The 26,974-nt window shown below is 43.3% G+C and overlaps 1 protein-coding gene across 5 annotated transcripts in view; it reads right to left on the bottom strand.

Annotated features, from left to right (window-relative positions):
• Positions 1 to 26,974, bottom strand: part of ILRUN (inflammation and lipid regulator with UBA-like and NBR1-like domains) — a 168,496-nt gene that overhangs the window by 76,044 nt on the left and 65,478 nt on the right. Inside the window, exon 5 of one of the 5 annotated variants that reach the window (XM_056557653.1) lies at positions 16,903 to 17,001. The exons of the other annotated variants lie outside the window; for them this stretch is intronic. Within the exon in view, the coding sequence (XP_056413628.1) occupies positions 16,903 to 17,001 (99 nt within the window). The remainder of the gene's footprint in view (positions 1 to 16,902; positions 17,002 to 26,974) is intronic. 5 annotated transcript variants of the gene reach the window in all.

The following is a 26,974-nucleotide window of genomic DNA, read 5'->3' on the forward strand; positions in this document are numbered from 1 at the left end:
TGGGTTGGACATGGCACTGAACCCCGATTTGAGAATTGTAAAGGGGGGAGGGCTTCTATTTGTAAATTGTTATAAAATGTGAAGATCTTGAAGATGACATTTTTTTTTAGAGAACTTATAATTATTGTAATTGAAATATAAATAATAGAGAAGTGTAAAAAAAAAAAAAAAAAAAAGCATTTGATACACAAGAGAAGCATAACAAACATCTTTTACAGAAATCTATGTTTGCAATTACAGAGATCAAATGTTTCCTGTAGTTTTTCACCAAGTTTGCGCACACTGCAGCAGGGATTTTGGCCCACTCCTCTATACAGATATTCTCCTGATACTTTAGGTTTTGGTGCTGTTGCTGGGCAATATGGACTTTCAGCTCTCTTTAAAGATTTTCTATTGGGTTCAGGTCTGGAGACTGGCTAGGCCACTGCAGGACCTTGAGATGCTTCTTAAGGAGCCACTCCTTAGTTGCCCAAGCTGTGTGTTTCGGATCGTTTTCATGCTGGAAGACTCAGCCATGACCCAACTTCAATGCTCTTACCAAAGAAAGGAGGTTGTTGGCCAAGATCTTGTGATACATGGCCCCATCCTCTCAATATAGTGCAGTCGTCCTGTCCCCTTCGCAGAAAAGTAGCCCCAAAGAATGACGTTTCCACCTCCATGCTTCACGGTTAGGATTCTGTTCTTGGGGTTGTACTCATCCTTCTTCCTCAAAACACATCATTGAAGTTTAGACCAAACTGGGCATGAACTTGTCTGAGGAGGGGGACCTTGCATGCGCTGCAGGATTTTAATCCATGGCGGCGTAGTGTGTTAATAATGGTTTTCTTTGAGACTGTGGCCCCAGCTCTCTTCAGGTCATTGACCATGTCCTGCCGTGTAGTTCTGGGCTGATCCCTCACCTTCCTCATGATCACTGATGCCCCACGAGAGATCTTGCATGGAGCCCCAGACCAAGGGAGATTGCCACCATCTTGAACTTCTTCCATTTTCGAATAATTGCCCAACAGTTGCCTTCTCATCAAGCTGCTTGCCTATTGTCCTGTCGTGTGCAGGTCTACAATTTTATCCCTAATGTCCTTACACAGCTGTCTTGTCTAGCCATTGTGGAGAGGTTGGAGTCTGTTAGAACTTGTTACCTGTATAATAGACACCTGTCCACACATTATCAAACAGGTGCAGTTAATAAAGGTAATGAGTGGAGAACAGGATGCTTCTTAAAGAAAAGAGTAACAGGTATGTGAGAGCCGAAAATCTTACTGGCTGGCAGGTGATCAAATACTTACATCACGCAATAAAATACAAATACATTTTTTAAATGATACAATGTGGTTTTCTGGATTTTTGTTTAAGATTTAGTCTCACAGTTGATGAGTACCTAAGATAAAAATTACAGACCTCTACATGCTTTGTAAGGAAAACCTGCAAAATATTATTATATATATATATATATATATATATATATATATATATATATATATATATATATACACACACACATATATATACATATATATATATACATACATACACACACACACGCACGCGCTGCAAGATATGGGAAAAGTGTGTGACTGATTATGGAGGTAAATACTGTGAATTCTATATGAGATTTATTTCAAGCAACACCCCCCCAGCTAAATTCCTGTTTAACCCCTTGCCACAGAATGACGGGTATACCCGCCGCTGCGGCATGGGAGCTTTATGAAGCAAGCTCAGGAGCAGAGCTCGCATCATACCCGCACGGTCCTGGCTGCTATCAGCAGCCAGGACCCGTGGCTAATGCCGGACATTGCCGTTCTGGCAGATGTCCAGCATTAACTCTTTAGATGCGACGATCAAAGTTGATCGCAGAGTCTAAAAGTGAAAGTAAAAGCATCCCGGCAGCTCAGTCAGGCTGATCAGGACATTGCGATTTTATCAGCTAGGACGCAGCAGGAAAGTGCCTTACCTGACTCCTGCACGTCCGAACGGCGATTGATTGCTGCAAGCATGAAATCCAGGCTTGAGCAATCAACCGCCAATAACACTGATCAATGCAAAGCTATGGCTTTGCAGTGATATGTGCAAAAGATCAGTGTGTGCAGTGTTATAGCCCCATATAGGAGATATAACACTGCAAAAAAAAAAAAAAAAGTGAACAAAAAAAGTTAAAGATCATTTGATCCCCTTCCTTAAAAGTTTGAATCACCCCCCTTTTACCATGAATAAAATAAAAAAAAAACTGCATATAAAAATAAACAGATGTAAACATATGTGGTATCGCCGCATGCGTAAATGTCCAAACTATAAAAATATATAATTAATTAAACTGCACAGTCAATGGCGTACAAATGGAGTCCAAAATAGCATACTTTTGGTCACTTTTTATAACAAAAAAATTTATGAAAAGCGCCCCATACATGGAACTATAAAAAAAAAAAAAAAAAAAGTTATACGGGTCAGAAGGACAATTTTAAAACGTATAAATGTAGCTATGATTTTTTTTCCGAAGTAATAAAAAAAAAATCATACCTAAATAAGTAGGGTATCAATTTTAACGTATGGACCTACAGAATAAAGATAAGGTGATATGTTTATTGAAAAATGTACTGCGTAGAAATAGAAGCCCCCAAAATTTACAAAATGACGTTTTTTCTTCCATTTTTTCGCACAATGATTTTTTTTTAATGTTTCGCCGTAGATTTTTGGGTAAAATGACTGATGTCATTACAAAGTAGAATTGGTGGTGCAAAAAATAAGCCATCATATGGATTTTTAGGTGCAAAATTGAAAGGGTTATGATTTTTAAAAGGTAAGGAGGAAAAGCAAAAATGCAAAAACGGAAAAAACGCTATGTACTTAAGGGGCTAAAGGGGTACTCCGGCAGAATTTTTATTTATTTTTTTAAATGAACTGGAGCCAGAAAGTTAAACAGATTTGTAAATTACTTTCTACTAAACTAATTCTTCCAGTACTTTTTTTTACAGAGGAAAATCATTCATTTTTTTTTTTTTGTGATGTTCACAGTGATCTCAGCTGACACCTGATGCCCGTATCAGGAACAGAGGGTTAATAGGAAAGAATGCCCCCCCAAAATTTGTTACCCCATCTCTTCTGAGTATGGAAATACCTAATATGTGCACGTCAAATGCTCTGTTGGCACACTACAATGCTCAGAAGAGGAGTCACATTTGGCTTTTGCAAAGTAAATTTTGCTGAAATGTTTTTTTGGGGGCATGTCCCCTTTAGGAAGTCCCTATGGTGCCAGGACAGCAAAAAAAAAAACAACCACATGGCATACTATTTTGGAAACTACACCCCTCAAGAAACATAAGGGGTACAGTGAGCCTTAACACCCCACAGCTGTTTGACGACTTTTCGTTAAAGTTGGACGTGTAAATGATTTATTTTTTTCACTAAAATGTTGGTTTTCAACCACATTTTAAATTTTTACAATGGGTAATAGGAGAAAATGACCCCCACAATTTGTAACCCCATCTCTTCTGAGTATGGAAATACCTCATATGTGCACGTAAGGTGCTCTGTTGGTGTACTACAATGCTCAGAAGAGAAGGGGGTCACATTTGCAAATTTTGCTGAAATGGGGGGGCATATCGCATTTAGGAAGCCCCTATCGTGCCAGGACAGCAAAAAAAAAAAAACATGGCATACTATTTTGGAAACTACACCCCTCAAGGAACATAACAAGGGGTACAGTGAGCCTCAACACCCCCCAGGTGTTTGATGACTTTGGATGTGTAAATTATTTTTTTATTCTTATTTTCCACTAAAACGCAGTTTTTTCCCAAAATTTTACATTTTTACAAGGGGTAATAAGAGAAATTACCCCCAAAATGTGTAACCCCATCTTTTCTGAGTATGGAAATACCCCATGTGTGGACGTCAAGTGCACTGCGGGCGCACTACAATGCTCAGAAGAGAAGGGGGTCACATTTGCAAATTTTGCTGAAATTGGGGGGCATATCGCATTTAGGAAGCCCCTATGGTGCCAGGACAGCAAAAAAAAAAAAAAAACACATGGCATACTATTTTAGAAACTACACCCTTCAAGGAACGTAACAAGGGGTACAGTGAGCCTTAACACAGGTGTTTGATAAATATTCATGAAGTGGGATGTGAAAATGAAAAATTTGATTTTTTTTACACTAAAATGCTGGGGTTACCCCAAATTTTTCATTTTCACAAGTGGTAAAAGGAGAAAATGTCATTGTAAATACATTTCTTTGGAGTAAGGGCATACCTCATATCTTGGCGTAAACAGCACGCACACCGGTCTCAGGAGGTGCCGGAGATCAGTCAGGGTCCTTGAGCTTTGGCTTTCTCCTATGGAGCCAGAACAGTGGGACCCCCCTCAAGGTGCATTACATGGGGTAAATAACTGGGGTACACTAAATAACTAAAATGGGGTACAGTGGGACATAAAATTATAAATTACGTTCCCAGAATGATGACCCAGAGCCTAACCAAAACAAAAAAATATGCCCACCCCAAATCCTGTGCTCTGAATCATCATTCTGGGAATGTGATGTGTGGCCGTCCCTAACCTGTTGCCTCAAATGCGTGAGGTGGAGAGAGAGCGCTGCGCATTTGAGGCAACATAAAAAGTCCCCGATGATAGTGACTCAGTGACCCATTTTTTTTTGTAAAAAAAAATAATACCCCCAGAGGTCTTATCAGTTTTTTTTTTTGTTTTTTTTTCAGATGCAACATTAATTTGGGCAATTTAGTGGTTTATGGGTTTAAAACTTGGAATGTACTCTGGACTTGGTACATTGGGGTAAAATTATGGAAAACTAAAATGAGAAGGGAAAATTTAGTACTGCATGGAAGTGTGATACTCCCTGAAGCAATCCTTAATGCAGAGGCCCGGATGATCGGGGCAAGTGTCACATGGAGTGGTGGTATCCTTCCGTATCCCCCTCCTGTAACACACTCTGCTTCTTTTCTGGGTTCGTCCCTTCTTTCCAGTGTGGGGGACTTCACCTGGAAAGTGTTGGCCTGGGACGATCCTGGCACCTATAACTCCAGTTCCTTGGGAAGTCCGGCCTGCTCTTTCCCGGTCGCCAAAGATCAGGACCTTTAGGACTTCTTCTTGGAACTGGAGGTATGTCCCTGTGTTGCCAGCGTTCTGGTACAGTACAAAAGAGTGGTACATGGCAACCTGTATCAAGTAGGCTGCAACTTTTTTGTACCATACCCGTGTTTTGCGCATGGCCATGTATGGCTTGAGGACTTGATCAGAAAGATCAACTCCCCCCATATACCGATTGTAGTCCAGAATACAATCGGGCTTGAGGACCGGTGTTATGGTACCTCGCACAGGGACAGTTGAGCTGCCGTTGCCATGAATAGTGGTCAGCATAAGGACATCCATCTTATCCTTATACTAGACCAACAACAGGTTTTCATGCGCAAGGGCATGGGACTCACCCTTGGGAATAGGTGTCTGGATCAAATTTAGAGGGAGGCCTCTCTGATTCTTCCGCACGGTCCCAAAAGCGGACGTCGATCTGGCGGCAAGGTATGTGAACAGAGGGATGCTGGTATAAAAGTTGTCCACGTACACGTGGTAACCCTTATCCAGCAATGGGTGCACAAGCTCCCAAACGAGTTTCCCGTTAACACCCAGAGTGGGGGAACAATCTGGGGGTTCAATATGGGAATCTCGGACCTCATACACTCTAAACTTGAGAGTGTACCCGGAGGTACTCTCACAAAGTTTATAGAGCTTCACGCCATATCGCGCCCGCTTCGAGGGAATATACTGGCGGAAGATGAGTCTCCCCTTAAAACTGATAAGAGACTCATCAACCGAGAGCTCCCTGAGCAGTACGTAGGCCTCCCAAAATTTGGCCCCAAAGTGATCGATGACCGGCCTCACTTTGTAAAGCCGGTCATAGGTGGGATCACTTCGGGGTGGACATGCCTCATTAACAGCATAATGAAGGCATTTCCGAATGGCCTCGAACCGCTTCCGTGTCATGGCCATACTGTTAAGTGGGGTCTTGTATAGGACGTCCCCGCTCCAGTAGTGCCTGACACTAGGCTTTTTGTCCAGGCCCATATGCAGCAAGAGGCCCCAAAATGTCCTCATCCCTGCTGCATCAATGGCGCGCCATTCATTGGGCCCGGAATCAGGGTGGTGGGCGATGAACTGCCTGGCATACAGATTCGTCTGCTCCACCATTAGATTGACCAGGCAGTCGCTGAAAAAATAACTGAAATAGTCAATTTCAGTAAACCCGGCCGTGTCAATCCGGATTCCGGAGTCGCCAACAAACTCCAGAACCCGTGGTTGATAACCCTCTGGGGGTCTCCAGACAGGTTCACCGGAAGGGGGCTCCGGTAAAATTGTCTGGGGGGGGGGGGGGGGGTCGGACTCCTAGTACCAGTGCCGGCCACTGGGCCACTATCATGGGGGGTGCGTGGCCTCGCCTGGCGGCGTCTCCGCCGCCGTACAGGGGACTTGTCATCACTGCTAGATGATGAGGAGGAAGATGAAGAACACCGGAGTGTTGTATCTTCACCGTCCTCACTGGCAGATTCTGAATCGGAGGCAAGAAAAGCGTATGCCTCCGCTGCCGAAAATGCCTGATGCCTGGCGAGCCATCCCCTTTTTCTACGGTGGCAGTGGTGTCGGGGGGGGGGGGGGGTGGAGTATGTACTGTGTGTGATTGGTGTGACTATAAACTGTATGGGGGGGAGGCGCTGCGGGCCAAAAAAAAATGGGGGGCCAAATGCAGCACCCTGAGCCCCCTAATAGGGCCCGGGTCACACTGAAAAATTGCGGCGGACCCTTGGGGACCTATTAGGGGGATTTTTTATTTAACTTTTTACCCTACCTTCCCCTGGATTGTATTATTTTCCTGATCTATGGGGGGCTTCTTTACTTCTGTGGGGGCTCCAATCTCAGCAGAGGGGGGGGTCCCGTTCTTCCTCCAGCAGCTCTGACCGCTGACTGAACCCAGCCAGCCGCGGTAGCTGCAGGAGGATGCCTGTTAACCCCTCCCCTGCCGGCTGCTATTGGCTGGACTATAATCCAGCCAATAGCAGCGATCCTGGGGGGAGGGGGGGGGGTGACGAAATCACCACCTCCCCATAGATACAAGAGGTACATAGATACAGGAGGTGATCGGGGGTGATCACCTTGTATCTCCGGGTCAGCAGGTCACCAGTGACCCGCAACACCGATTCACAAGTGTGAATTCGCTTGCTTTTTTTTGCGATCGCCGACATGGGGGGGGTCTAATGACCCCCCTGGGCGTTTGCACGGGATACCAGCTGAATGATTTCCGGCGGGGACCGGAATTGTCCATGACGTACGCGTACGTCATGGGTCCTTAAGTACCAGGGTGTCATAACGTACGTGTACGTCAAGGGTCCTTAAGGGGTTAAGGACCAGGCCCATTTTGGCCTTAAGTACCAGAGTGTTTTTTGCACATCTGACCATTGTCACTTTTAGCATTAATAACTCTGGGATGCTTTTACCTTTCATTCTGATTCAGAGATTGTTTTTTCGTGACATATTCTACTTTATGTTAGAGGTAAAATTTCATCGATACTTGCGTCGTTTCTTGGTGAAAAATTCCCAAATTTGATGAAAAAATGTAAAATTTTGCATTTTGATAACTTTGAAGCTCTCTGCTTACCAGGAAAATAGACATTCCAAATAAATTATATATTTATTCACATATACAATATGTCTACTTTATGATTACATCATAAAGTTGACATGTTTTTACTTTTGGAAGACATCAGAGGGCTTCAAAGTACAGCAGCAATTTTCCAATTTTTTTCACAAAAATTTCAAAATCAGAATTTTTCAGGGACCAGTTCAGATTTGAAGTGGAACTGAAGGGCCTTCATATTAGAAATACCCAATAAATGACCCCATTATAAAAACTGCACCCCTCAAAGTATTCAAAATGATATTCAGTAAGTGTGTTAACCCTTTAGGTGTTTCACAGTAATAGCAGCAAAGTGAAGGAGAAAATTCTAAATCTTCATTTTTTACATGTTCTTGTAAACCCAGTTTTTGAAATTTTACAAGGAGTAAAAGGAGAAAAATCTTCGTAAAATTTGTAACCCAATTTCTCTTGAGTAAGAAAATACCTCATATGTGTATGTGAAGTGCTCGGAAGGCGCATTAGAGGGCTCAGAAGGGAAGGAACAACCATGGGATTTTGGAGAGTGAGTTTTTCTGAAATGGTTTTTGGGGGGCATGTCGCATTTAGGAAGCCCCTATGGTGCCAGGAAAGCAAAAAAAAAAAAAACCCCACATGGCATACTATTTTGGAAACTACACCCCTCAAGGAATGTTACAAGGGGTCCAGTGCTCCTTAACACCCCACAGGTGTTTGACGACTTTTCGTTAAAGTTGGATGTGTAAATGAAAAAAAAAAAAAAATTTTTCACTAAAATGCTGCTTTTTACTCAAATTTTACATTTTTACAAGGTGTAATAGTAAAAAATGCACCCCAAAATTTGTAACCCCATCTCTTCTGAGTATGGAAATACCCCATGTGTGGACGTCAGGTGCACTACAATGCTCAGAGGAGAAGGAGTCACATTTGGCTTTTGGAAAGCAAATTTTGCTGAAATGTTTTTTGGGGGGCATTTCCCATTTAGGAAGCTCCTATGGTGGCAGGACAGCAAAAAAAACCCTCACATGGCATACTATTGTGGAAACTACACCACTCAAGGAACGTAACAAGGGGTCCAGTGAGCCTTTTTGCAACAGTGTAGTTTGTAGTTTTGCAACATCTGGAGGGTCACAGTTCGGAGATCACTGGGCAGTGGTCTATAAACTGTAGCCCTCCAGATGTTGAAAAACTGCAAATCCCAGCATGCCCAAACAGCAAACAGCTGTCTCGGTATGCTGGGAGTTGTAGTTGCCTACCTCCAGCTATTGCATAACTACATCTCCCAGCATGCCCTTCGGTGATCAGTACATGCTGGGAGTTGTAGTTTTGCAACAGCTGGAGGCACACTGGTTGGGAAATACAGAGTTAGGCATCAGAACCTAACTGAAGGTTTTCCAACCAGTGTGCCTCACGCTGTTGCAAAAGTACAACTCCCAGCATGTGCGGTCTGTCAGTACATGCTGGGAATTGTAGTTTTGAAACATCTGGAGGTTTGCCCCCCCCACCATGTGAACGTACAGGGTACATTCACACGGGCAGGTTTACAGTAAGTTTCCTGCTTCAAGTTTGGGCTGCGGTAAATTTTTCGCCGCACCACAAACTCCTAGCGGGAAACTCACCGTAACCCGCCAGTGCGAATGTACCCTAAAAACACAACACTACACTAACACATAATAAAGAGTAAAACACTACATATACACCCCCTTACACTGTCCCCCCCCCCCCCAATAAAAATGAAAAATGTATCGTGCGGCAGTGTTTCCAAAACGGAGCCTCCAGCTGTTGCAAAACAACAACTCCCAGCATTTCTGGACAGCCACTGACTGTCCAGGCATGCTGGGACTTTAGCAACAGCTGGAGGCACCCTGTTTTGGAATCACTGGTGTTGAATACCCCTATGTCCACCCCTATGCAATCCCTAATTTAGTCCTCGGGAGAAATTGCACTACAAATTTTGGGGGTCTTTTTCTCCTTTTACCCCTTATGAAAAGGAAAAGATGGGGGCTACACCAGCCTGTTAGTGTAAAAAATATATTTTTTTTTTACACTAACATGCTGGTGGTGCCCCATACTTTTTATTTTCACAAGCAGTAAAAGGAAAAAAAGACCCCCAAAATTTTTTACGCAATTTCTCCTGAGTACGGAAATACCCCAAATGTGGACCCACAACAAGGCTCAGGAGTGAGAGTGCACCATGTACATTTGAGGCCTAAATTGGTGATTTGCACAGGGGTGGCTGATCTTACAGCGGTTCTGACATAAACGCAAAAACATAAATACCCACATGTGACCCCATTTTGGAAACTACACCCCTCACGGAACGTGACAAGGGGTATAGTGAGCCTTAACACCCCACAGGTGTTTGATGAATTTTCATTAAATTTGCATGGGAAAATGAAAAAAAATAATTTCACTAAAATGCTGGTGTTACCCTAAATTTTTCATTTTCACAAGGGAAAATAGAAAAAAAGCCCTACATAATTTGTAACCCCATTTCTTCTGAGTAATAAAATGCTCCCTTATGTGGATGTAAAGTGCTCTGCTGGCGCACTACAATGCTCAGAAGAGAAGGAGCGCCATTAGGATTTTGAAGAGAAAATTTGTCCGGAATTGAAGGTCACGTGTGTTTACAAAGCCCCCATAGTGCCAGAACAATGGACCCCCCCACATGTGACCCCATTTTGGAAACTACACCCCTCATGTAATGTATTAAGTGGTGCAGTGAGCATTTACGCCCCACAGGTGTCTGACAGATTTTTGGAACAGTGGTCAGTGAAAATGAAAAATTTAACTTATCATTTGCACAGCCCACTGTTCCTAAGATCTACCAAAAGCCAGTGGGGTGTAAATATTCACTGCACCCCTTACTAAATTCTGTGAGGGGTGTAGTTTCCAAAATGGGGTCACATGTGGAAGGGTCCACTGTTCTGGCACCATGGGGGGCTTTGTAAACGCACATGGCCCCTGACTACCATTCCAAACGAATTTGCTTTCCAAAAGCCCAATGGCACTCCTTCTCTTCTGAGCATTGTAGTGCGCCGGCAGAGCATTTTAAGTTCTAACATGGAGTATTTCCATACTCAGAAGAGATGGGGTTACAAATTTTGGGGGGCATTTTCTCCCATTACCTTTTGTAAAAGTGGTAAATTTGGAGGGAAAACTGCACTTTAGCGAAAAAAAATTTTTTTTTCATTTACACATCCGATATTAGCGAAAAGTCATCAAACACCTGTGAGGTGTTAAGGCTCACTGGACCCCTTGTTACGTGCCTTGAGGGGTGTAGTTTTTCTGCTGTTCTGGCACCATATGGGCTTCCTAAATGTGACATGCCCCCCAAAACCATTTCTGCAAAATTCACTCTCCAAAAGCCCATTGTCGCTCCTTCCCTTCTGAGCCCTCTACTGCGCCCGCCGAACACTTGACATACACATAAGGTACTTCCTTAGTCGAGAGAAATTGGGTTACAAATTTTGGGGGGCTTTCCTCCTATTACCACTTGTAAAAATTAAAAAACTGTCTACAAGAACATGCGAGTGTAAAAAATGACTATTTTGAATTTTTTCCTTCACTTTGCTGCTATTCCTGTGAAACACCTAAAGGGTTAAACTTACTGAATGTCATTTTGGATACTTTGAGGGGTGCAGTTTTTATAATGAGGTCATTTGTGGGGTATTTCTAATTTGAAGGCCCTTCAAATCCACTTCAAAACTGAACTGGTCCCTGAAAAATTCCGATTTAGAAAATTTTGTGAAAAATTGGAAATTGCTGCTGAACTTTGAAGCCTTCTGATGTCTTCCAAAAGTAAAAACATGTCAACTTTATGATGCAAGCATTATACATCCTACAAAAAAAAAATAAAAAATGGTAGACTTCAATATTGTACAATATAGACATAATCTTTATTGAGAACACATACAATACCGTATTTTTCGCTGTATAAGACGCACTTTTTCTTCCCCAAAACGTGGGGGGAAAAGTTGGTGCGTCTTATACGGCGAATATACGCCCAAGGCTGCTGCGGGAAGTCAGCGGTAAGTACAGAGGCTGCGGCGGTGCAGTACAGCGCTGACTACCCGCTCCCCACCCGCAGCAGCCTCATGACCGCCGGTGAATTTTTCACCTCACACCGGCTATGTTTATTGCCCTACGCCTGGAACATACAGTTCCAGGCGCCGGGCAAGTGAATTACTAATAACTGTACACTAAAAACCAGGGTGCCTCCAGCTGTTCTGAAACTACAACTCCCAGCATGCCCGGACCGGCAAAGGCTGTCTGGGCATGCTGGTAGTTGTAGTTTCACAACAGCTGGAGGCCCCCTAGTTTTTAATATACAGTATTAGTTTTTACCTGCTCTGGCCGGCCCCCGCCTGCAGCCGCACACAGGAGCCGGCCCGGGCAGATAAAATCATAGGTTTTCCTATGCCGGACATCCCTATGTCCCGAAAAATCTTTTCGGGACATAAGGATATCCGCAGGTCACTAACCATTCCCCGGCCGATGCGCGTCCTCCTCCGGTCCTCCGCCTCTCTATGGTTGTACGCATGGGACCTCAGTGACGTCCCGTGCGTACAACCATAGAGGCGCCGGAGGACAGGAGGATCGGAGGAAGACGCGCGCCGACCGGGGCCTGGTAAGTGACCGGCGGTGTGTAATCTTCAGCGTTCCGGTCACCACTCCTCCGGTCCAGGCACCTACTGCTATGGTCCATAGGCCATAGCAGTAGTTTGCGACACCGGGCCAGAGGAGCAGTGACCGGAACACTGTGGGGGCAGCAGTACAGACATACAGCCTCCAGCCGTACACTGTATATGGCTGGAAGCTGTATGTCTGTGGGGGGGGGGGCTGCCTACCATTGTGGGGGAACTATACTGCCAACCATTGTGGGGGGACTATACTGCCAACCATTGTGGGGGGACTATACTGCCAACCATTGTGGGGGGACTATACTGCCAACCATTGTGGGGGGACTATACTGACAACCATTGTGGGGGAACTATACTGACAACCATTGTGGGGGGGGGGGGGGGAGGAGCTGCCTACCATTGTGGGGGAACTATACTGCCAACTATTGTGGGGGGAGCTGCCAGTGCCTACCATTGTGGGGGAACTATACTGCCAACTATTGTGGGGGAACTATACTGCCAACCATTGTGGGGGGGAGAGGGGAGGAGCTGCCTACCATTGTGGGGGAACTATACTGCCTACCATTGTGGGGGAACTATACTGCCCACCCACTGTGGGGGAACTATACTGCCCACCCATTGTGGGGGAACTATACTGCCCACCATTGTGGGGGAACTATACTGCCCACCATTGTGGGGGAACTATACTGCCAACCATTGTGGGGGAACTATACTGCCAACTATTGTAGGGGAACTATACTGATATAAAATATTTTACTACAGTATTTGGTTCAGAATCTTTTTTTTCCCTAGATTTTCCTCCTTTAAAATTGGGTGCGTCTTATATGGCGAAAAATACGTTATATAAAAACATACATATAAAATACACAGAACACCACAGGATGACAAACTCACAGGTAAATGGTGGAGTATACTGGGCGGGGAAATAAAATATTTTCCCCTGGGACCATTAGGCTACTTCTGTATGGCAGCTATTTTGGCACTTTAGCACTTTATCCAGGCTGTATAATACTGGTATCTTGCACTTTGCCTTGCATGGATATTTTTTTGCACTAAGTCCCTGTGGTCCCCTTGCCCTATTGTTTACATTTAGACCATAGAATAGTAGCCGAATGGTCCCAGGGGAAAATATTTTATTTCCCCGCCCAGTATACTCCACCATTTACCTGTGAGTTTGTCATCCTGTGGTGTTCTGTGTATGTTATATGTATGTTTTATATATTGTATGTGTTCTCAATAAAGATTATGTCTATATTGTACAATATTAAAGTCTACCATTTTTTTTGTAGGATGTATACTTAATCGGGTAGCAATTACTGGATTTTGCGGATGTTTTGTAGGATTATAATGATGCAAACATAAAGTAGACATATTGTATTTGTGAATCAATATATATATTTTATTTGGAATGTTTATTTTCCTTACAAGCAGAGAGCTTCAAAGTTAGAAAAATGCAAAATTTTGAAATTTTTCACCAAGAAATTATGCAAGTATCGAGGAAAATTTACCACTACCATAAAGTAGAATATGTCACACAAAAAAATAATAAAAAAAAAAAAAAAAACACTATCTGAATCAAATTTATAAGTAAAAGCATCCCAGAGTTATTAATGCTTAAAGTGAAAGTGGTCAGATTTGCAAAAAATGTTCCCGTCCTTAAGGTCATAATGGGCTCCTTCCTCAAGGGGTTAAAGTAGGATGTGTAAATGAATTTTTATTCACTAAAATGCTGCTTTTACCCCCCAAATTTAGGGGTAATAGGAGTAAATGACCCCCAAATTTGTAACCCCATTTCTTTTGAGTATGGATGGGGTTACAAATATGATGTCAATGGCTCTGCTGGCGCACTACAATGCTCAGAATAGAAGGAGCGCCATTGAGCTTTCGGAGAGTGAATTTGTTTGGAATGTGAGTCAGGGGCCATGTATGTTTACAAAGCCCCCCATTGTGCCAGAACAGTGGACCCCCCCACATGTGACCCCATTTTGGAAACTACACCCCTCAGAGAATTTAATAAGGGGTGCAGTGAGTATTTACACCCCACTGGCCTTTGACAGATCTTTGGAATAGTGGCATGTGCAAATGAAAAATACAATTTTTCATATTCACGGACGACTGTTCCAAAAATCTGTCAGACACCTGTGGTGCGTAAATGCTCACTGTACCCCTTTATTACGTGAGGGGTGTAGTTTCCAATATGGGGTCACATGTCCAATGTTCCGGCACTATGGGGGCTTTTTAAACACACACGGCCTTCAATTTAAGACACATTCTCTCTCCAAAATCCAAATGGCGCTCCCTTTCTTCTGAGCATTGTACTTCGCCCGCAGAGCACTTTACATCCACATATGGGATATTTTTTTACTCAGAAGAAATGGGGTTACAAATTTTGTGGGCTTTTTTTCTAATTTTCCCTTGTGAAAATGAAAAATTTAGGGTAACACCAGCATTTTAAAATCAGCCACCCCTGTGCAAATCACCAATTTAGGCCTCAAATGTACATAGTGCGCTCTCACTCCTGAGCCTTGTTGTGCGTCCGCAGACCATTTCACGCCCACATATGGGGTACCGTATTTATCGGGGTATACCACGCACCCTCATTTTACCAAGGATATTTGGGTAAAAAAAAGTTTTTTACCCAAATATCCATGGTAAAATGAGGGTGCGTGTGTGCGCGTGTATACCCCGATATACCCCCAGGAAAGACAGGGGGAGAGAGGCCGTCGCTGCCCGCTTCTCTCCCCCTGCCTTTCCTGGGGTCTAGAGCGCTGCTGCCGGCCCTTCTCTCCCGCTGGCTATCGGCGCTGCTGCCCGTTCTGTCCACCTGACTATCGGTGCCGGCGCCCCATTGCCGGCGCCGACAGCCAGGGGGAGAGAAGGGGCAGCGGCACCCATTGCCGGCGCCGCTGCCCCGTTGCCTCCCCCCATCCCCGGTGGCATAATTACCTGAGTCGGGTCCGCGCTGCTGCAGGCCTCCGGCGTGCGTCCCCTGCGTCGTTGCTATGCATGGCGCGGCGCACTGACATCATGCACCGCGCCGTTCAGCGCATAGCCGGAGGCCTGCAGCAGCGCGGACCCGACTCAGGTAATACCCTGGCCGATAGCCAGGGGGTGAGAAGGGCCGGCAGCAGCGCTCTAGACCCCAGGAAAGGCAGGGGGAGAGAAGCGGGCAGCGACGGCCTCTCTCCCCCTGCCTTTCCTGGGGGTGTATCGGCGTATAACACGCACACAGACTTTAGGCTAAAAATTTTAGCCTAAAAAGCGCGTGTTATACGCCGATAAATACGGTATTTCCGTACTCAGGAGAAATGGAGTTACAAATTTTTTTTTTTTTTGCTCTTACCGCTTGTGAAAATATTAAATATGGGGCAACGTCAGCATGTTAGTGTAAAAATTTTAATTTTTTTTTACACTAAAAGGCTGGTGTAGACCCCAACTTTTCCTTTTCATAATGGGTAAAAGGAGAAAAAGCACCCCAAAATTTATAGTGCAATTTCTCCCTAGTACAGAAATACCCCATATGTGGCCCTAAACTGTTTCCTTGAAATACGACAGGGCTCTTAAGTGAGAGAGCGCCATGCGCATTTGATGACTAAATTAGGGATTGCATAGGGTTGGACATAAGGGTATTCTACACCAGTGATTCCCAAACAGGGTGCCTCCAGTTGTTGCTAAACTCCCAGCATGCCTGGACAGTCAGTGGCTGTTTTGCAACAGTTGGAGACTCCGTTCTGGAAACACTGCTGTACAATAAGTTTTTCATTTAAATTTTTTTTTTTTTTGGGGGGGGGGGGGGGGGGGCAGTGTAAGGGGCTGTATGTGTAGTGTTTTACCTATTATTTTGTGTTAGTGTAGTGTAGTGTTTTTAGAGTACATTCGCACTGGCGGGTTACGGTGAGTAAATTTGTCGCAGCCCAAACTTGAAGCAGGAAACTTACTGCAAACCTGCCTGTGTGAAAGTACCCTGTACATTCACATGGGGGGGGCAAACCTCCAGCTGTTTCAAAACTACAACTCCCAGCATGTACTGACAGACCGTGCATGCTGGGAGTTGTACTTTTGCAACAACTGGAGGCATTCTGTTACCCAACTCAGTATTTTCCAACCAGTGTGCCTCCAGCTGTTGCAAAACTACAACTGCCAGCATGTACTGATCACCGAAGGGCATGCTGGGAGACGTAGTTATGCAACAGCTGGAGGTATGCAACTACAACTCCCAGCATGCTGAGACAGCTGTTTGGGCAGGCTGGGATTTGCAGTTTTGCAACATCTGGAGGGCTACAGTTTAGAGACCACTGCACAGTGATCTCCAAACTGTGGTCCTCCAGATGTTGTAAAACTACAAATCCCAGCATGCCCAGACAACAAACTGCTGTGTGGGCATGCTAGGAGGTGAAGTTTTGCAAGATCTATAGGGCAGGTTTAGACATCACTTCAAAGTGATCTCCAAAACTGGAGCTCTCCAGCTGTTGCAAAACTACAACTCCCAACATGCCCAAACAGCTGTCTGGGCATGCTGGGAGTTGTAGTTTTGCAACATCTGGAGGGCTACAGTACAGAGACCACTGTATAGTGATCTGGAACTGTAGCCCTCTAGATGTTGCTAGGTAACTCACCGGCTTCTGCACGATCCAGGGAGCCGCATAGCCGTCCTCTACTGCCGCCTGCTGCCACCGCCGATCGCGTCTCGCTGCCATCGCCGACGGGTAAGTGGACTTCGGCGCCCGGAAAAAGAATTCATTGTGCGACAAAATTGAGGGAAAAAAAATACAATTTTTTAACTTTTGGGGGATTCCGTTTCTACGCAGTGCATTCTTCGGTAAAAATTATACCTTATCTTTATTCTGTAGTTGCATACAGTTAAAATGATACCCTACTTATAGGTTTGATTTTGTCATACTTATGGAAAAAAATTCTCATCTTCTGACCCCTATAACTTCATTTTTCCGCATACGGGTCAGTATGAGGGCTAATTTTTTGCACCATGATCTGAAGTTTTTATCGGTACCATTTTTGTAGTGAACAGACTTGTTGATCGCTTTTTATTCATTTTTTCATGATATAAAAAGTGACCAAAAATACGCTATTTTGGACTTTGGAATTTTTTTTTTTTAGTGTACGTGATTAAAGATATATTTTTATAATTCAGATATTTCCACACGCGACGATAACACCGATATTTTTTTTATTTACATTTTTTTATGGAAAAGGGGGGCGATTCAAACTTATTAGGGACCTTTATTAACTTGCCGATCGGACATGACGGAGACAGGTGAGGGGACCTCCGCTCCCGTGCAAGCTGATTGGGACATCGCGATCATCCCGACTGAGTTGCCAGGAAGCTTTCACTTTCATTTTAGACACGGAGATCAAATTTGATCGCAGCATCTAAAGGGTTAATAGCGCACGGCACAACGATCGGCACCACACACTATTAGCCCAGGGTCCCAGCTATCTCAGTACCTAATCTTGACAATGTACATTTTTATGTCTCTATCGCTTATATTTATTATAAAAATATATTTTTTCATTAGATCACAGTATTCGGATCCTCTCATGCCATTGACCTCAACATTTTTGTTCTATTTTAACTTGTTGAGGACCAAGGGCATACAGGTATGGGCATATATGTACGCCCTGGATCTTTAAGCCGCTTTGAAACGAGCCGGGGAGCTGCACTTGCTTCAGAGCATTGAGTCTTGGCTACTATCAGTAGCCTCACTGCATATGCAGGGCAGCAGCAATCCTCTGCTGCTCTACTTCTTTACCCTTTAGACGCCGTGATCAATGCCGATCACTGCGTCTAAAGTCAAAGTAAAGGATGCAAGCAGCTCACATTCGATAGGCTAAAAAGGTAGGAGGGGGGTCCCCTTACCTGCCTTCTGCCGCACAACCACCAATTCAATGATGTAGCCTAGCTAGCCAGTGGATTGCCGATCACACTGTATCATGCTATGCCATAGCATTATACAGTACATGCAATCTAATGATTGCATATAAAAGTCCCCTATGGGGACTTAAAGTTTCTAAAATTATACAAAACCCCCACACGCCTAATAAAAAAAGTCAAATCCCCCTTATTTTATCATTTGGGAAAAAAAAAACAAAAAAAACACATATTTGGTATTGCTGTGTGCGTAAATGTCCAGACTATTAAAATATAATATACTTTCAAAGAAAGGAAGACCGGAGCACATACCAGTATTGTTGCTTGCCGTAATTTCTTTATTTCATAGCTTCAGTTTCGGGGTGTGCGGTAGAGGGAATGGGAAGGTGGACCCACAGCGGGAAGTGGAACGTCAGGCAACGGTCCGTGTCACGTTGGAATGAGCGGGGATTGATAAAGCGCATTCCCGCTGCAGTTACACCCTCCCATTCCCTCTACCGCACACCCCGAAACTGAAGCTATGAATTACGGCAAGCAACAATACTGGTATGTGCTCCGGTCTTCCTTTCTTTGAAAGTATATTTTTGTGATTCACTTCATTACTGTTACATGAGCACTACCAATCTATGCAGATGGGGGGGGCAGTGTGTTTCAAGGTGTGTAGGATCCAGCAACTATAATCAAGGGATCCACCTGTTTGTGCGGTGCCGAATATACGCTGTGTTACATATTAAAATATAATGTTTATGATCCTGCACGGGTAACAGAGTAAATGTAAAAAAATACCCATCAAAACAAAAATGGTAGCGATAAAAACTTCAGATCACGGCGCAAAAAAATAGCCCTCAAATCATTGTATACAGGAGAAAAAAAAAAGTTTTAGGGGGTCAGAAAATTACAATTTTATGCATACCAATTTTGTTTAAAGAAAGTTAGCATTTTTTTTTTACCCCTTAAGGACTCAGGGTTTTTCCGTTTTTGCACTTTCATTTTTTCCTCCTTACCTTTTAAAAATCATAACCCTCTCAATTTTCCACCTAAAAATCCATATTATGGCTTATTTTTTGCATCACCAATTCTACTTTCCAGTGACAGTCATTTTACCCAGAAATTCACGGCGAAACGGGGAAAAAAAATCATTGTGCGACAAAATCGAAGAAAAAACGCCATTCTGTAACTTTTTGGGGCTTCAGTTTCTACGTAGTACATTTTTCGGTAAAAATTACACCTTATTCTGTAGGTCCATACGGTTAAAATGATACCCAACTTATATAGGTTGGATATTGTCGTACTTCTGGAAAAAATCATAACTACATGCAGGAAAATGTATACGTTTAAAAATGTCATCTTCTGGACGGGATAGGAGGACGGGATAGGAGGACGTGTGTGTGTGTGTGTGTGTGTGTGTATGTGTGTATGTTCCAGCATCACGTCCAAACGGCTAAAGATATTAACATGAAACTTGGCACACAAGTTACTTATATGTCAACAACAAACATAGGATAGGTGATTTAACCCTTACTCACCCCCATTTGCCAGGGGCGGGGTTTATGTTTAAAGTCCATTACAAGTCAATGGGAAATATATGTTACTGCATAACTTCCAAACGCAAGAGATATTTCGATAATACTTGGTCACATGTTACTTATATGTCCACTTAAAATATAGGATAGTTAATTTAACCCTTAACTACCCCCATTTGTGAGGGTCGGGGTTTTTGTTTAAAGTCCCATTCAAATCAATGGGAAATGTATGTTCCCACATAACTTCCGTACAACTGGAGATATTTCAATAACTGGTACACATATTAAAAATCCTGACCCTCGGGTCGGGATAGGAGGGTTGGGATATGACAACAATATAGGAGGATGGGATATGAAGTCAAAAGCTTACTCCTCAACAAGGATTAGGAAGGAAAAACCGGGCAACGCCGGGTACTCAGCTAGTAAACTATTTAAATTGGGTATCATTTTAATAAAAATCTACAGAAGATAATGTATTTCCACCCGCAAATAATATTTATTTGGTTGCACCATACACTTTGAAAGATGCCATAATAGAGTACTATCGTTTGCGGAAAAAAAAGACCTCATATGGGTCTGTAGGTGAAAAAATGAAAGAATAAAAAAAAAAAAAGGCCCCTTTTTCCCCCATTTTATCCCAAAAAAGCATATAAAAATAAAATTATAAACATATTTGACTGACCGAAATTCCCACGGGTGTACAGGTACGCCCTCTGTCCTTAAGTACCAGGGAGCCAAGGCATACCTGTACACCCGTGGGAATTTCTCCTTTTACCCCTTGTAAAAATTCAAAACCTGGGTCTACAAGAACATGCGAGTGTAAAAAAAAAAAAATGAAGATTTTGGATTTTCTCCTTCACTTTGCTGCTATTCCTGTGAAACGCCTAAGGGGTTAAACTTTCTAAATGTCATTTTGAATACTTTGAAGGGTGCAGTTTCTATAATGGGGTATTTCTAATATAAAGGCCCTTCAAATCCACTTCAAAACTGAACTGGTCCCTGAAAAATTCAGATTTTGAAAATTTTGTGAAAAATTTGAAAATTGCTACTGAACTTAAGCCTTCTGATGTTTTAGAAAAGTAAAAACCTGTCTACTTTATGATGAAAACATAAAAGTAGACATATTGTATGTGTGAATCAATATAATTTATTTGACATGTCTATTTTCCATACAAGCAGAGAGCTTAAAAGTTTGAAAAATGCAAAAGTTTTTAGTGAAATCTTGAAATCCTTCACCAAGAAATTATGCAAGTATCGACGAAAATTTACCACTAACAAAGTAGAATATGTCACGAAAACTCTCTCTGAATCAGAATGAAAAGTAAAAGCATCCCAGAGTTATTAATGCTTAAAGTGGCAATGGTCGGATGTGCAAAAAACGCTCTGGTCCTTAAGGTGAAAATGAGCTTGGTCCTTAAAGGGGTACTCCGCCCCTAGACATCTTATCCCCTATCCAAAGGATAGGGGATAAGATGTTAGATCGTCGCGGTCCCGCTGCTGGGGAGCCCAGGGATCCCCACTGCGGCACCCCGCTATCATTACAGCACAGAGCGAGTTCGCTCTGTGCGTAATGACTGGCAATACAGGGGACGGAGACGTGTGACGTCAGGGCTCCGCCCCTCGTTACATCACGGCCCGTCCCCTTAATGCAAGTCTATGGCAGGGGGCGGACTACGTGGAGCCATGACGTAACGATGCTCCGGCCCCTGTATTGCGCATCATTACGTGCAGAGCGAACTCGCTCTGTGCTGTAATGATAGCGCAGTGCCGCAGCGGGGATCCCGGGGCTCCCCAGCAGCGGCACCGCGGCGATCTGACATCTTATCCCCTATCCTTGGGAGAAGATGTCTAGGGGCAGAGTACCCCTTTAACCTGTTCAGGACGCAGGGCGTATGCATACGCCCTGCATCCCGAGTCCTTAAGGATGTAGGGGGTATGGATACGCCCGTGAGAATTCCGGTCCCCGCCGCTAGCCGGTTGGGGACCGGACCGGGATGCCTGCTGAAATCATTCAGCAGGCATCCCGGCACATCGCCGAGGGGGGTCCTGACCCCCCCCAACTCGGCGATCGCAGAAAATCGCATGTCAATTCAGATATGCGATTTTCTGCTATTCCGGGCTGATCGGGTCTCTGGTGACCCGATTGCCCGGAAAATAGGGATGATCGGAGCTGTCAGTGACAGTCCCGATCATCCTGAGGGATAGGAGCAAGGTTGTAGTGCTGCAGCCTCTTCCTATCCCCTGCCATTAGTCAGCAGTGAGTGCTGACCAATGGCAGTTGAAGACGGGGGGTTGCCATGGAAACCCCCGCTCTGCCCACCCCTGGATGTCGGGCAGAACAGGGGGAGAAGATGGCGGCCACTACCTGCAAAGAAGATGCCGTGGGGACCGCCGATCGTCGGTGACATCAGCGGAGATCAGCGGCGCAGGGAGGCGACGGCGTGGAGCATCAAGGAGGTAAAGCGATCCCAGGCTCTCTGGGCACGCTGGGAGTTGTAGTTTTGCAACATCTGGAGGGTCACAGTTTGGAGACCACTATTACAGTGGTGCCCAAACGGTAGCCCTCCAGATGAGATGTTGCAAAACTACAACTCTCTGCATGCCTAGACGGCCCAGGCATGCTGGGAGTTGTAGTTCAGTAACATCTGTCCCTTCTGATTTAGCAATTTTCATGAAAATTTGGAAAATTGCTACTATACTTTGAAGCCCTTTTTTTAAATAGTAAAAATATGTCCATTTTATGATGCCAACATAAAGTAGGCATATGGTATTTGTGAATAAATATAAAATTTATTTGGAATATCCATCTTCCTTACAAGCAGAGTTTCAAAGTTAGAAAAATGCAAAATTTTCATGAAATTTTGGGATTTTTCATCAAGAAAGGATGCAAGTAACAACGAAAATTTACCACTAAAATAAAGTAGAATAGGTCACAAAAAAGCATCTTCGAGTTATTAATGCTTAAAGTGACTGTGGTCAGAATTCCCAAAAATGGCTCCGTCCTTAACCCCTTTACTCAACATGCTGTTTTGACCTTAATGACCAAGGCCTTTTTTTCAAATCTGACATGTCTCTCTTTATACATAGTTACATAGTTAGTACGGTCGAAAAAAGACATATGTCCATCAAGTTCAACCAGGGAATTAAGGGGTAGGGGTGTGGCGCGATATTGGGGAAGGGATGGGATTTTATATTTCTTCATAAGCATTAATGTTATTTTGTTCCATAAATGTATCTAATCCTGTTTTAAAGCTGTTAATTGTTCCTACTGTGACCAGTTCCTGAGGTAGACCGTTCCATAAATTCACAGTCCTCACGGTAAAGAAGGCGTGTCGCCCCTTGAGACTAAACTTTTTCTTCTCCAGACGGAGGGAGTGTCCCCTCGTCCTTTGGGGGGGTTTAACCTGGAACAGTTTTTCTCCATATTTTTTGTATGGGCCATTAATATACTTATATACGTTTATCATATCCCCCCTTAAACGTCTCTTCTCAAGACTAAACAATTGTAACTCCTTTAATCGCTCCTCATAGCTAAGATGTTCCATGCCCCATATTAGTTTAGTCGCGCGTCTCTGCACCCTTTCCAACTCCGCAGTGTCCCTTTTATGGACAGGTGCCCAAAACTGAACAGCATATTCCAGGTGAGGCCGTACCAATGCTTTATAAAGGGGGAGTATTATGTCCCTGTCCCTTGAGTCCATGCCTCTTTTTATACATGACAATATCCTGCCGGCTTTGGAAGCAGCAGCCTGACATTGCATGCTATTCTGTAGTCTGTGATCTACAAGTAAGTCTGTGATCTACAAGTATGTGGTAATAACTTTGGAATGCTTTTACTTATCAACCCAATTCCGAGATTGTTTTTTGTGACCTATTGTACTTCATTTAAGTGTAAAAAAAAAAGTGATAACATTTTTATAAATTAGCGAAAATCATCAATATTCGCGAAAAATTTGAAAAAAATTACGTTTTTGCTACTTTCAACTGTTATATATTACGTAGGTATCTATAAACTATAAATTTTTTTAATCAGATACATATTTCCATTTGTTTACTTTATTTTGACATCAGTTTAAAAAAAAAAATTTTTTTTAATACTTTATAAGACTTCAAACTTTATTAGCATTTTTTTAAATTTTGAACTGCCTTTTTCTTTCATGCAGTAACCCACGTTTGTAAAATCTCATTATGATAAAAATGATGAAACCCCCCAAAAATGACCCCATTTTGAAAACTAGACCCCCTAAGGAATTCATCCATGGGTGTCATGAGTATTTTGACCCAACAGTTTTTGGAGCAAACTTATGCAAATAAGGAGGAAAAAAATGAAAAATTTATTTTTTTGCACAAATGTGTCACTTTAAAGTCATTTATTTTGCACTGAGCATATGAAAATAACAAAATGCACCACAAAACATATAACCCCATGTCTTCTGTGATCATAAATATCCCCGTTGTGGTCCTTGCTCGAAGTCTGGACATATGGCAGGGTCCAAACCAATAGGAGCCCCCAGAGGATTTCAGAGAATCAATTCTGCTTGGGAATGTCTCAGGCCCCATTGCACATTTGCCAAAGGAATAATCTGCCGTAACAATAGAAACCCCCCAAAAATGACCCCATTTTGAAAACTAGACCCCCTAAGGAGTTCACCCATGGGTGTCATGAGTATTTTGACCTCATAGTTTTTGGAGCAAACTTATGCAAAGCAGGAGGAAAAAAGGGAAAATTCTTTTTTTTCCCCCATTGTGTCATTTTAAAGTAATTTATTTTGTACTATGCACATGAAAATAACAAAATGCACCACAAAACTTATAACCCCATTTCTTCTGTGATCAGAAATATCCCCGTTGTGGTCCTAATTTGAAGTCTGGACACATAGCAGGTCCCAAAACGATAGCAGTCCCCAGAGGATTTCAGAGCATCAATTTTGCTATTGTACACTTTTTGACATAATATATGAAGGGAAATAAGTGCTAAATGTTTTTTTTTAGAAAGCCCTTCACAAAAGATCCAAGAACATGAGTGCCTCCTTGAGGAAAATTCCACCCATCAAAGTATTCATCTAGGGATATAATGGAAATTGTTGCTTGTTTGATTTCACTCATCAAAGTATTCATCTAGGGATATAGTGGGAATTTTTCCTTGTTTTATGTTACTCATGAAAGTATTCATCTAGGGATATAATGGGAATTTTTTTTGTTTTTAAGGGAATTTCAGATGGTAAAATGGGGAAAAAGTGGATATAAAATAAAACAAAAAAAACGGAGTATGAGAAATGTATTTTGTTTTTACAGTTTTTTCAAATCAGGGGCTGTATGGTAAGCTTGGAAGCATTCGCCAATACAGAGGCCTGGGTTAGAGGGGCACGTTTCACAAATATGGGTTGTATATTTTTTAACCCCTTTTGCATAACAGACGTGACAAAGTTTGTGGGGTCTCCTTTTCTTTTCTGTGGGAGGCAATTTGCCAAGGAAATGTTGCCCACGGACAATTCTTGAGACCTCCATTTGGGAAGAAGTGGTGGCCTCTTCTTCCTGCTCCCCAAATACGAGAGATCTAATGACGGCTTCCTGGAATTCTAGGAAGGTCCCTCTGTGACCAGCATTCCTATAGAGTACAAAGGAATTATACAGCCCAACTTGGGTCAGGTACACGGACACCTTTTTGTACCATGCCTTAGATTTTCTTAAGGCGCTGTAGGGCTGCAGGACCTGATCGGAAAGGTCCACCCCTCCCATATATTTATTATAATCCTGGATACACACAGGCTTGATGGTCTGCTCTGTGGCTCCTCGGATTGGGACTGGGGTTGATTGGTCACCATGGAGTGTTGTCAACACAAGGACATCTCGTTTGTCCTTGTATTTCAGCAACATCAGAGTGTCCGTACAAACAGCCCTACTTTGTCCTCTGGGCACTGGTGTCGAAATAAAAGTAGGTAGGTCTTTTTGATTTTTTCTGATGGTGCCACACGCAGCTGTACTTCTGGCAGCAAGGGACTTCAGAAGGGGGACACTGTTGTAAAAATTGTCAATATATACGTGGTAACCGCGGTCCAGTAAGGGATGGATTAAATCCCATACTATCCTCCCACTTGTTTTCAACACAGGGGGACACTCTGGGGGCTGAATGGATATATCTTTTCCTTCATAAACCCTAAACCTAAAAGTATATCCTGTGGCGCTTTCGCACAACTTGTACAGCTTTATTCCGTACCTAGCCCTTTTGTTGGGAAGGTACTGCCTGAAACGTAGCCTGCCCTTGAAATGGACCAGAGATTCGTCCACTGAAATCTGTTTTTGGGGGGTATACACTTGACAAAATTTAGAATAAAAATGAGTAATTAAGGGCCGAATTTTAAATAGCCTATCAAAGGCGGGGTCACTTTGGGGTAGGCATTCATCATTATTGTTATAGTGGAGGAATCTAAATAGAATTTCAAATCGAGTCCTAGACATAACAAGGGGGTAAAGAGGGGTATGGTATAGGATGTCTGTCACCCAATAGGACCTGATGGTGGGTTTTTTGCAAAGGCCCATATTGAGTAACAGTCCCCAAAACTTGTACATTTCGGTGGCATCAGTAGGGGTCCATTTGTGGGGCTTAGCATAATATTTGCTGGGATTGCGTGCAATAAATTGCTCTGCATACAAATTTGTTTCTGCCACCATGAGGTTGATAAGGTCATCCGAGAAAAACAATTTAAAAAAATGTATTTCCCGAAACCCTGTTGTGTCGACATGGATGCCTGGGGTGGCTGTAAAATTGGGGATCTGGGGTATAAAATTACTAGTGGGGATCCATGTTTGGACACTTGGCTGCTCTTGTGCACTAGGCCCAGGGCGCCTTTCAGGGGATTCATCAGATGAGGATGATGAGGATGCTAAAAATTCAAGATCCTCTCTGCTGTCAGAGCCAGAATCGGCAAACAGTATCTCAAAGGCCTCTTCTGCGCTGTAGAAACGCTTTGTCATTTTTGTAGATTTTTGGTTTTTGTTTAGGACACACACTGGCAGTGAAAGCGTTAATGGATAGGTCACTGAGTGTGATCTGGCAGCGATCTGGCAGTGGAGGGGTTACAGGATCACTGACAGGATGATCACGTACAGACCAGATGATCACTGACAACTTTAGGATGACAACTTTAGGATGATCACGGACAACTTTAGGATGACTACTTTCTACAGACTGACCCTGCCTAACAGAGCACTCGCCCTAATAAGGGCGAATCCAACCTCAGACTTTCCCTATATGCTAACTAAAAGTGTATTTTTTGT

Source organism: Hyla sarda, chromosome 2 (assembly GCF_029499605.1).
Source record: "Hyla sarda isolate aHylSar1 chromosome 2, aHylSar1.hap1, whole genome shotgun sequence".
NCBI classification, from domain to species: domain Eukaryota; kingdom Metazoa; phylum Chordata; class Amphibia; order Anura; family Hylidae; genus Hyla; species Hyla sarda.